General features: G+C 39.7%; 1 protein-coding gene and 1 pseudogene across 4 annotated transcripts in view; both read right to left on the bottom strand.

Moving 5' to 3' along the window:
- The window catches only part of SBNO1 (strawberry notch homolog 1), a 59,242-nt gene that overhangs the window by 30,911 nt on the left and 16,057 nt on the right, over positions 1 to 12,274 (bottom strand). For 3 of the 4 annotated variants that reach the window (XM_059893657.1, XM_059893658.1, XM_059893660.1), the window contains 8 exons: positions 9,050 to 9,146; positions 7,860 to 8,020; positions 4,026 to 4,159; positions 3,747 to 3,837; positions 2,339 to 2,500; positions 627 to 762; positions 440 to 545; positions 151 to 304 (listed from right to left, as the gene is read on the bottom strand). In XM_059893657.1, the coding sequence (XP_059749640.1) occupies positions 151 to 304; positions 440 to 545; positions 627 to 762; positions 2,339 to 2,500; positions 3,747 to 3,837; positions 4,026 to 4,159; positions 7,860 to 8,020; positions 9,050 to 9,146 (1,041 nt within the window). The remainder of the gene's footprint in view (positions 1 to 150; positions 305 to 439; positions 546 to 626; positions 763 to 2,338; positions 2,501 to 3,746; positions 3,838 to 4,025; positions 4,160 to 7,859; positions 8,021 to 9,049; positions 9,147 to 12,274) is intronic. The other variant, XM_059893659.1, reaches the window with a different exon arrangement.
- LOC132347690 (ubiquitin-conjugating enzyme E2 variant 1-like) lies at positions 1,274 to 2,051 on the bottom strand (annotated as a pseudogene).

Here is a 12,274-nt window from a genome sequence, read left to right as displayed (position 1 = left end):
TGATTTATCTGTTGTTTTATAGCAGAAATATACTCCTGTGAGCTGACAGGAGTATACTGGACAAAATATACTTCTGACTGGACAAAACTGGCTAACAGATACATTATCAGGTACATTAAAAGTACTAAGAGTTAAGAAAAACATGCTCACCAGTTTGACTGCTTTGTTATACATTTTAACATAGCTCTGAGAAAGAAGAACTTCCTCAATTTTGAAGGTCACACCAGTAAAGCTCAGCTGTCGAGCAATGTACATTCCTCTAAGCTTCATATCCATAGCAACTATTTCCATGGCACCAACACCTCTGAATAAAATTAAAACACACAGTAACTATCATTAAATATAGTAGAGCCTTAACATACATGGAAGAGATTTTAGCAATAACACCTCTTTTAGATTGCTACTGAGAACAAATAGTGTATACTGTAAATTGCATTACCTCCGTTCTACTGCCTGAATAAAATCACTGAATTCTCTAAATGGAGTTCCCTCACCCCATATTCCAAGACGGTTCATATAGGCCATGTTTCGTGGTTCAGAAGCACCTGAAAAACCCCCAAACAAAACATATTATAGCTGAAAAAATAACATATATATCTCTCTCTTTTAAATAAATAACTACTCACCAGTGGCACTAGCATAAACAACTCTGGCTTTTGGCAATTTGTTCTGAAGTTCTAAAACTGCTAAGCCTGTCTTGGTTGGCTTTGAAGAACCAACAGGACATAAGTTTTTTGCTTTATGACATTCATCAAACACTATCTGTAAGGAGTAAATTAAGGAACATGTCACATTAGTAGCAAGTGTCTCCAATCTTTCAGGAAGAGTTAACTTCTATTTCCCTCAGGACTTGGGAAACATCCAAGATTTCTGGGATGGTAGCTGGAGTAAAAAAAAGAATCAAGATTATTAGGGGGAGGGATACTGTTGATATCAAGCCCCTGAGCATTAACTTTTTTTTTTTTACTAATACCCACATACCTATCATCTGGTTTTGTCAAACCTTAACATTTTGCCATATTTGCTTCAGATGGTTTTCTTTTTCTGTAAGATCACTAATATAAATGAAGCCCTCTATGTGCCTCTCCTTGATCTCCACAGCCCCCTTCCCCCAGCCACAGAGGCATTCACTGAATTTGGCATTAACCTTAACTGGATATTTAATTTTTTTTTTTGGTATCTAGAAAATTTACTACTGCAGAAAATGAAGACTGCTTGAATCGAATGCGGGGGTAGCGGAGGGCCTGTGGTTTTTCTTTTTGATTAACTACTGTTAACACCGTCCTTCAGGCGGCTAAGGGAGTTTCATATTTTGTTTAGACGTCATTATGCACCAAAGCTCTTGCAGGACAACTGTGAAGCTATATGAATTCTGCCATTTTACTAGCATTGATATGGCTCTTGGGTCCACCACTCCATTAGAACTATTAACTCCATTCATATTAATTTTTCTTACAAATCTTACAAAGGGGGTTGCTTCTGGGTATTTAGGTCCACATTCTATTTTAACGCTGTATATTCAGTTTTCATAAACTGTCCGAGCCCGTGGTGGCTGCCACCTTGCGGCGCTGTCACTCCTTAACTGGATATTTAATTCTTAATTAGAATGAATGGAAGGATCCACTACAGCTAAAAATGCACACCACACAGATTATTTGAGCAAATTTTGTTAAATAGAAGCACAACTGATAACCAACTTAATCAGTACTTCAAAAACTGGTGTTCCGGGCTTCCCTGGTGGCGCAGTGGTTAAGAATCCGCCTGCCAATGCAGGGGACATGGGTTCGTGCCCCAGTCCGGGAAGATCCCACATGCCGCGGAGCAACTAGGCCCGTGAGCCACAACTACTGAGCCTGCGCGTCTGGAGCCTGTGCTCCGCAACGGGAGAGGCCGCGACAGTGAGAGGCCCGCGCACTGTGATGAAGAGTGGCCCCCGCTCGCCACAACTGGAGAAAGCCCTCGTACAGAAACGAAGACCCAACACAGCCAAAAATAAATAAATAAATAAATAAATTTATAAAAACAAACAAACAAAAACTGCTGTTCCTCATGCAGGATAGTAAAAGGTATGCTATGAGCAAATGAGTTTGGAAATCACTAAGTTAAGAAGGGAATATAGTATTCAGCATGTCCCATATCTATTAACATTTTCCTAAAGCAGGAACTTAAATACTGGCCTAGTAAATGACAGCTACAAAACAGAATCAACTTTCTGACTCCCTTGGACTCTATGTAATCATTAAAGCTCTCATCCTAGCAGTCTTTTTATTTAACCTCAGAATTCCTGTGTGTTAGATTTTGTGTCATTAAAAATTATAAAACTTGTTGCAAAGGATACCACTCCATCGAAGTCATCACCGCACCAATGTAGGAGTTGTTTTAACCTCGTTTTGTATTTACCACCAGACTGACTTTCACCAATGAGGGAAGAATAGGTAGCAAAAATCACACCCTTCTTCACACTCCCATTATGTTTGGAAGAAATTTTTCCGTATTTAAACTAAAAAAGAAAAGAAAAGAACTTAATAAATACACTTTTGTCTCAAATATTTATCCCACCCAGATTTCTACAGCAGGAAACTGGTGGTAGCATGATGGGCTTCAGGAAAGTCAAAGGACCTCTTAAGATCATACACAAAATTTCTCATACACATGTGTACACACATGCACACACACACACACAAACATGAACCCTCTCGTGTGTGTGTGTGTGTGTGTGTATAACTTTAACGTACAAGGATCCAGTTTTCATCAAAGTCTCAAAAAAGTCTATCATCAAAAAAAGATTATAAACCAAACTCCCCAAGAAAAGGTCACAATATTCATTCTACAAATATTTATTGTGCATTTACTACATGCAAAGCACTGTAATTAAGATCTGAGGGATATATAAGAATTATGATTAATAGTTATTGTGGTCTTCCTCAATTATGCTGATTTAGAAATCAAAAATATTTCTAGATGCCCCTTACATGTTTTAGTTTTGAACTGTTAGTAGTCATTCAAGACACAGTACTTTACCAACAAACCACTCAGTAACCCTCACCCAAAAAAAGCCACTGATGGGCAAGGCAACAACACTGAAGCAACTTAGGACTCACATGGAAAGTAGATTTACATTTACTTATTTTCAAAGGGCTAGCAGGGAAGCACCTGCAGGAACTAGGTCTGTCTATTCTACCCATGTGACTCCAGGAATTGGTGCATAGTAGGAGGCCAATAAAGATTTGCTAAATGAACACTGAACTGTGCTTTCTAGATAATGAAACACATTTTCTTCCATTAGACAGAACTGTTTTAACATGAACACAGGTACGGGTATACAAGTCCACTGAATGTACAAATATCTAAACCAGTCTCCAAACCACAATTCTCTGCTGTATGATGCGACGGGCACACTACCTGTCCATGTAGCTTTATCACACTGCACCCTTATACTCATAGTTATATGAGTTTCACCCATATACAGTAACTTCAGAAACAGACAAAAACAAACAAATGAAAAACCCTGAAGAGTGAGAGAATAAACTCCATAAAAACAGACAATGCCTATTTCGTTTGCCACTACATAACCCTACCTGGCATATTATTTAACACTTAGTAATCCAAAAACCAACAATAGTGGCTAGCACTCACTATGCTTTCTGTGAAATAACTCATTTAATACTCTTAACAACCCTATTATTCCCATCTCACAGATAAGTCAATATTTATTGAATGACCAACTGAATAGAAAACTTTCATACCTTATTTAATGAATGGACCAAAATGTTTTTTGCTCCAATATCCCTCAAATCTCTTTCGGCATCATATTTTAAATCATTTGAAACACTGAACCTGCCACAAAAAAAAGGGAAAAGAAAAACACACAAATTAAATACAAATCCCATCATTCTAGCAATATTCAGGAATAAATAAACCCAGGCCTTGACACTTCAAAAAAATATACTTACTCATGAAGACCCATCCCCATATGCTGGATTATTCACAAACAAAAGCTTCCGCAGCCAGTCTTTAGCACTTACCACAGAGCCCTTTTTCTACTCAACAAATAATTTTCATAGATGATGCCTGCTATTGTCCTTCCTTTTCCTACACCAGCACCATCACCTATTAAGAATCCAGCACGATCTCCATTTGGTAGGAATGTTTCATGTTGCTGAAAAAGAAAACGCTGGTAATTATCTATTCCTTTAGATATTTTGGTAATCAGTCTTTCATACCTTCTTTTAGTCATATATTAACATTCTCTGTTTTTATATAAATGGCATACAGTTGGCTTAGTGTGGATACTTTCTTTACTTAACTATACAGGCATACCTCATTTTATTGTGCTTCACTGTTACTGCACTTCAGGGGATACTGCATTTTTTACATATTGAAGGTCTGTGGCAACCCTGCATCAAGCAATTTTATTGGTGTCATTTTTCCAACAGCAGTTGCTCTTTTGTGTCTCTGAGTCACTCTTTGGTAATTCTCATACTATTTCAAACTTTTTCATTATTATTATATTTGTTATTGTGATCTGTGATCAGTGATCTTTGATGTTACTATTTTAATTGTTTTGGGCTGCCATGAACCCCGCCCATATAAGATGGTGAACTTAATTAATAAATGTTGTGTGTATTGTGACTGCTCCACCGACTGACCATTTCCCCCATCTCTCTCTCTCCTTCGGCCTCCCTATTCCCTGAGACACAACAGTATTGAAATTAGACCAATTAATAACTCTACAATGGCTTCTTTAAGCATTCAAGTGAAAGGAAGAGCTGCACGTCTCTCACTTTAAATCAACAGCTAGAAATGATTACAACATAAGGAAGACATGTTGAAAGCCTAGACAAGCTGAATACCAGGCCTCTTGCTCCAAACAGCAAAGTTGTGAATGAAAAAAAAAAGTTCTTAAAGGAAATTAAAAGTGCTACTTCAGGGGCTTCCCTGGTGGCGCAGTGGTTGAGAATCTGCCTGCCAATGCAGGGGACACGGGTTCGAGCCCTGGTCTGGGAAGATCCCACATGCCGCGGAGCAACTGGGCCCATGAGCCACAATTACTGAGCTTGTGCGTCTGGAGCCTGTGCTCCGCAACAAGAGAGGCCGCGATAGTGAGAGGCCCACGCACCGCGATCAAGAGTGGCCCCCACTTGCCGGAACTAGAGAAAGCCCTCGCACAGAAACGAAGACCCAACACAGCCATAAATAAATAAATAAATAAACCCAAAGTTTAAAAAAAAAAAAAGTGCTACTTCAGTGAACAAACAATAAGAAAGCCAAACAGCCTTATTGCTGACGTGAAGAAACTTTTAGTGGTCTCAAAAGAAGATCAAACAAGCCATAATATTCCCTTAAGCCAAAGCCTAATCCAGAGCAAGGCCCTAACTCTCTTTAATTCTACGAAGGCTGAGAGAGGTGAGGAAGTTGCAGAAGAATTCTGAAGCTCGCAGAGGTTGGTTGATGAGGTTTAAGGAGTCATCTCCATAACATAATTGCAAGGTGAAAGAGCAAGTGCTGATGCAGAAGCTTCACCAAGTTATCCAGAAGATCTAGCTAAGATAATCGATAAATGTGGCTACATTAAACAACAGATTTTCAATGTAGATGAAACAGCCTTTTTTTGGAAGAAGATGCTATCTAGGACTTTCATAGCTAGAGAGAAGAAGTCAATGTCTGGCTTCAAAGCTTCAGAGGACAGGCTGACTTATTAGGGGCTAATGCAGCTGGTGGCCTGAAGTTGAAGCCAATGCTCATTTCCCATTCGAAAAATCCTAGGGTCCTTAAGAATTATGCTCAATCTACGCTGCCTGTGCTCTACAAATGGAACAACAAGGCAGCACATCTGTTTACAACATGGTTTACTGAATATTTGAAACCCACTGTTGAGACCTACTGCTCAGAATGAAAGGTTCCTTTCAAAGTAATACCGCTCATTGACAATGCACCCAAGAGCTCTAATGGAGATGTACAACGAGATCAATGTCACTTTCATGCCTGCTTTGTAAAACAGCCTTTCTGCAGCCCACGGAGCTAAGAGTAATTTTGGCTTTCAAATCTTACTCTTTAAGAAACACATTTTGTAAGGCTGTAACTGCCATAGATAGTTGATTCCTCTGATGCACCTGGACAAAATCAACTGAAAACCTTCCAGAAAAGGAATCACCCTTCTAGATGCCACTAAGAACATTCATGATTCATGGGAAGAGGTCAAAATATCAACATTAACAGGAGTTAACCCTCATGGATGACTTGGAGGGGTTCAAGACTTCAGTGGAGGAAGTAGATTCTTGAGATGGAAATCTACTCCTAATGAAGATGCTGAGAGGACTGTTGAAATTACAACAAAGGATTTAGAATATTACATAAACTTAGTTGATAAAGCAGTGGCAGAGTTTGAGAGGACTGACTCCAATTCTGAAAGAAGTTCTGTGGGTAAAATGCCATCAAACAGCACTGCATGCTACAGAGAAATCATTAGTGCAAGGAAGAGTGAATCAATGTGGCAAACTTCACTGTTGTCTTATTTTAAGAAACTGCCACAGCCCCTCCAGCCTTCAATAACCACCACTCTGATCATTTAGCAGCCATCAACGCCAAGGCGAGACCTCCCACCAGCAAAAAGATTACAACTTGCTGAAGCCTCAGATGATGATTAGCATTTTTTAGCATTAAAGTATTTTTAAATTAAGGTATGTACATTGTTTTTCTGAACATAATGCTATTGCACACTTAACAGACTACATTATAGTGTAAACACTAAGTTTTGCATGTACTGGGAAACCAAAAACTTCATGTGACTCATTTTATTGTGACATTTGCTTTACTGTGGTGGTCTGGAACCAAACCTGCCCTATCTCTGAGGTCTGTGTATTTTTTTCTTGCTACCCTCGTATGTAGCAGGTAAATAAGTTAACAAATTGGTGAGTATTCTTCCATAATTTTTCAAGGACTGTACAATCAAATACAAACTTTTTTATACAACATAAATATGGGGGACGGTTGCCTATTTTACAAAAATGGAGTATTTCAGAAATCCTTTCAAGACAATTAACATAATATAAAAGCTGGTACAACACCCATATGGTAATACCAAAGGTTATTCAATCACTCCCCAAGGGTGTGAGCTTTCAAATCTTTTCTAGCTTTTAGCCACTGGGGGGAAAAAAAGCTGCAACAAATAGCCTTATATATATATGTTCTTATCTAATAGTTCTATGAAACAGACTCCCATGGAATCGTTAGGTAAAAGGATATAGGTATTTTTAATTTTAATACATGTTCCCAGTGAATTCCAAAAAGGTTATGACAATTTATCATTTGCACTAGAAACACATTCCCCATATCCACACTACCCCTTTAATTTTCTAACACATAAAACTTCTATAAAAATCACATTCACGGGCTTCCCCGGTGGTGCAGTGGTTGAGAGTCTGCCTGCCAATGCAGGGGACATGGGTTCGAGCCCTGGTCTGGGAGGGTCCCACGTGCAGCGGAGCAACTATGCCCGTGAGCCACAACTGCTGAGCCTGTGCGTCTGGAGCCTGTGCCCCGAAACAGGAGAGGCCACAACAGTGAAAGGCCCACGCGCCGCGATGAGGAGTGGCCCCCACTTGCCGCAACTAGAGAAAGCCCTCGCACAGAAACGAAGACCCAACACAGCCAAAAATAAATAAATAAATAAGTAAATTTATAAAAAAAAAAAACAAAGAACAACCTTCCTTTCCCTTCCCTCTCTTTAAAAAAAAAAAAAAAATCACATTCACAAGATTTTCATGCAAGGAAAACTTAACTTTGAATTAAAACTACTATACATTGTGAACTAAGAATAAAGATAAAAACTGTATGTAGTTATAAATTATACAGCTTACCTGGGCTGCATATGTAATTGCCTCAAGCTGTAATGCTGATAACCAGCCATTATCAATGGTTTCTTCAGAAATAGACGTTTTGTACCAAACATCAGGAGGAGTAACACTGGATAAAGAACTAGTTTCAACTACAGCATCTGGGTGACGCAGGCCAATTTTTACTAAACAAAAATTTAAAAATACTTCATTTTAATTATTCTAAGTAATAACACTTCCCAGTCTTATCATAAGATATTGCAATATTTCTCCTCTGACAGAGAAAATATAATAAGTAACTATACATCCTGGGATCCTATATAAATTCACTGACTGATGGTAAAGTACTGTTTAAATTTGACTAAAATGACCTATTTATCAACTACCTATGGTTTAAATAGAGACTTGATTAAAAAGATCTAGAAAAATACCATCACAGTTCATACCACCAGGTTCTCCAGTAGTAACAGAACATAATCCTAGATTAAGGTGTCATTTTAAATAACCAGGAAAGTATGGGAATTTGGAATCCATACATAGTTGGTAAACAGAGATTTTTAGTTTAAGTGGTCTTATTGGTGACTTTTTATAGAAAGCCAGAGTATAGGAGAGAAAAATTCTAGCCATAGATTTTTTTCCATCTTATTACCCCCATAAAATAAAAAAGTGAAAAATTTTACACAAAAACTAAAAATTATTAATTTTCAACTTAATACAGTGGCCACTAAAAAAATGAATCATGGTCATTACGGGAAAAAAGGAAGCAATGGTGTTAATTTAAACCACTGAATTCGAATAGCGATTTTATTTTTAAGATTCCCATGTTTTTATAATTTGTTTTAGATAAGCTGTATAAACTATAAAGCTAAGATACGTGTTTACATTTCTGTAATTTACTATGATTTTATAATCACTGCTGATATGAGCAAAATTAACTTGAAAGGAAAAAGCCTTTTCACTTGTGGTTTTAAAAGACTTCATTCCAAAGCAAAGCTCTAAATTTGTGTAGGAAAATTAAAAAACTCACAGAATTTTCATGTAGCTATTTTAAAACATATTATAGTTTAAAACATACTACAAAGCTCACACTTATCAAATCCTGAGGTACCCAACATGGATAGATCTTAATACATAATAATATATGCGGGAAAGTTTTTTAAGTTCAAAAGGAACCCAGAAGTCTTTCATTATTTTGACAAATCCCAAAGACATACATTTTATTGGCATATACTCTGCATAGGTTTCCGCATGACCCATTTCTTCTTCATCTTCTTCCTCTGGTTCATCTTCCTCTTTCACAACAGGGACCTTCTGTAACAGAGAGAGCAAAATCAACTAAGTCCAGAAACTGGAGGCCCAGCCAACACACAGAAAAACTCTTCTGTAGGAATACCCATTATCTTCAATCCTGGAAACAGGACATACCACTTCTATATTCCCTAATATCTGGGTCAGAGTCTGTGGTTTCCCTGCTCCTCCAAAGATAAGCACAGATAATCCATGACCTGCTCTCATCGCAAACACACAAATGGGTCACCACAGGGCTCCACCACCTTCTCAAACTACTTTCCCCTTCAATATTGCCTGCCAGCCTCCCTGATGCCCAGAAGTCTAACCTCCAGTCCTCACTCTTCATTGCAGTTCCAGGAATAGAAAGAACAAGGGGTTTGGAGAGAAAAGGTGGATGAGTCCCAGCAGCACATCCTACAATCTCACAGACAGGAACTCTCTTTAAGTCTCACATCCCACCCTCTTCTCAGTTCACCTTCATCTGTTTCTTTCCCTTAGATCCTAAAACCAAAACCCCAGAAAACTCTGGAGTTTAAAGGTTCTTCTAAAAGACAGAGAATTTACTTCAGACATCTGTGTCTCCACAGACACAACAATCATACAGAATCCTATATCACCTACTCTCCAAACTTCAGCACATCTGAGAATAAAATGAGGAGTTATTAGTAACTACACCAGGAAAACAGCAGTAAACCCAGACTGCCCCAGGCAAAGTGAGTGAATGGTCAATATAGTCATGTTACCTTGTGTTTCTCTACAGAATCTTAAAGGGGTAGAGGGAGGGAGGAATAGGGGAATAAGAAGCGCCTGAAAAAGCTGCTTTTCACTACCAGTAAACCATAAAGGGAAGCTCTTTATTAATGTGGGCTTGATCAAGGAAGAGTGTAGGGAAGAAGCTGTGGGACCCAGTATACCAAGGAAGGGAGGAGAAGGACAAAGAGAAAACCTAGTCAGGACCTACAGGTAAAGGACAACATGGCATTAAAATGTAACATCAGGGCATTAAAATGTAACATCAGGGCTTCCCTGGTGACGCAGTGGTTAAGAATCCACCTGCCAATGCAGGGGACATGGGTTCGAGCCCTGGTCCGGGAAGATCCCACATGCTGCGGAGCAACTAAGCCCGTGCGCCACAACTACTGAGCTTGCGCTCTAGAGTCTGCGAGCCACAACTACTGAGCCCACGTGCCACAACTACTGAAGCCCACACACCTAGAGCCCGTGCTCCGCAACAAGGGAAGCCACCGCAACGAGAAGCCCGCGCACCACAACGAAGAGTAGCCCCCGCTCGCTGCAACTAGAGAAAGCCCATGCACAGCAACGAAGACCCAATGCAGTCAAAAATAAAATAAATAAAATATTTATTTTAAAAACAAATAAATAAATAAAATGTAAGGTCAGGCTCCTCTTTTATTTTTATTTTACTTATTTATTTTTATTTAGTCTAGAGCAGCATATGGCATACAGATGCTCAGTAAATGTGGGAAAGAAAAGGGAGATGTGAGATAAACATCCAGCCATCAACCCATGGAGTCCTTAGGAAAAAATCCAAAGAAACTCTGAATGTTCTCAGAAAGTATGCCAAAATAAAACCCAGTTTCAGAAATAAGAGATGAAATGGAGCTGGCCAGAGAAACAGATCCAGACCCCACTTCTGCTGTTATCTGTGTAGCCTTGGGCAAATTACTTACATTCTGAGTCCTCCCCATCCCCCTTTGCACCTTTTCCTCATCTGTAAAATAGGAATGCGCCCTCTGCTAAATGACCAGCCACCTTTCTCCCTCTACCTTGTCTTTCCCTACCTTTAAAAAAAATATACCGCAGGTATATAATTGGGGGATTAGTTGGTAACACAATACGGTCACAAAATCCAAGGACCAGACAAGTAATATGTCTAAGCCACCTGGATGTAAAATGGCAACTGACATCAAGCTTAGGGTCAAGGAGATAAATGAAGGAGAGGGAGACTGTGGTACATGGGGAATGTGTGACCAACACACAAAGTAGATGTTCACTACTCAACTCCAGGCATGTTAACACGAGGTGGGGAATGTGGGCCCAGGATTGTCAGGTACTCCTATTTCTCAAGAGAACCTGGAAATCAGCATTTTTATGTGTTTGTAACACATTCAAAAATTTTCAAAATAATGTGGAGGCCAAACAAAACACCTGTCAATTGGTTTTCATCCACAGGCTACCAGTTTGCACTCTGTTAGATGTCTCTTAACTGCTAGGACAACATAGAACTTTGGGCATGTTATGGGCAATAGGGGCTGGACTGGGAACTTGAGCACGAAATAATCTTAAAGAAAAATGCATTCTTATTTTCCAAAAATCAACTTCCAAGTAAGCTGCTGGCACTCAACTGTTAAGTAAACTGATACTGCCAACACTTGTTCTCCTGGTCCCCGTTCAAAACCTCAGGCACAGGTTGCTTTGCTGTCTCTCCAAGTCCATATTTCATTCCCAGTCTTACCAATCCTCTGGTATCATTATGTGCAGTCCCCTCTTACTTTCTTCCTTTTTTCCTTTCCAATCACCTTTGCAATCCCTAAAGTTTAGTTCCTTATCACTTCCCTTCTGGATTACTTAACCAACCTCTTAACCTGTCTCTTCTTCCCAACCCATCCTGAGTCACTAATAGGTCCCTCTACTTCCAGTAGCCCTCACTGGTGCTGCCCCAAGTCCCAAGTCCATCAAATTCAATTCAGGACCCTTCACAGAGCCCCCAATCAACCATTCCAATTTCTTCCTGCAAGCCAAGTATCCTAAGCATATAGCTACCACCTCCTCTGTGCCTATTAATGCTGTAGCTCCCTTCCTAAAATGCCCTCTCAAAGTCTCTCCAGACTCGACACCCAAACTCCACGACATCTCCTCCATAAAATGAAGTCCTGGGCTTCCCTGGTGGCACAGTGGTTTAAGAATCTGCCTGCCAATGCAGGGGACACGGGTTCGATCCCTGGCCTGGGAAGATCCCACATGCCGCGGAGCAACTGAGCCCGTGCGCCACAACTACTGAGCCTGCACTCTAGAGACTGTGCCCTGCAACAAGAGAAGCCACGACAGTGAGAAGCCTGCGCACCACAATGAAGAGTAACCCCCATTCACCGCAACTAGAGAAAACGCATGCGCAGCAACGAAAACCC

Source organism: Balaenoptera ricei, chromosome 14 (assembly GCF_028023285.1).
Source record: "Balaenoptera ricei isolate mBalRic1 chromosome 14, mBalRic1.hap2, whole genome shotgun sequence".
Taxonomy (NCBI): domain Eukaryota; kingdom Metazoa; phylum Chordata; class Mammalia; order Artiodactyla; family Balaenopteridae; genus Balaenoptera; species Balaenoptera ricei.
The sequence above is the reverse complement of the archived record's forward strand: the minus strand, read 5'-3'. Positions and strand labels throughout refer to the sequence as shown.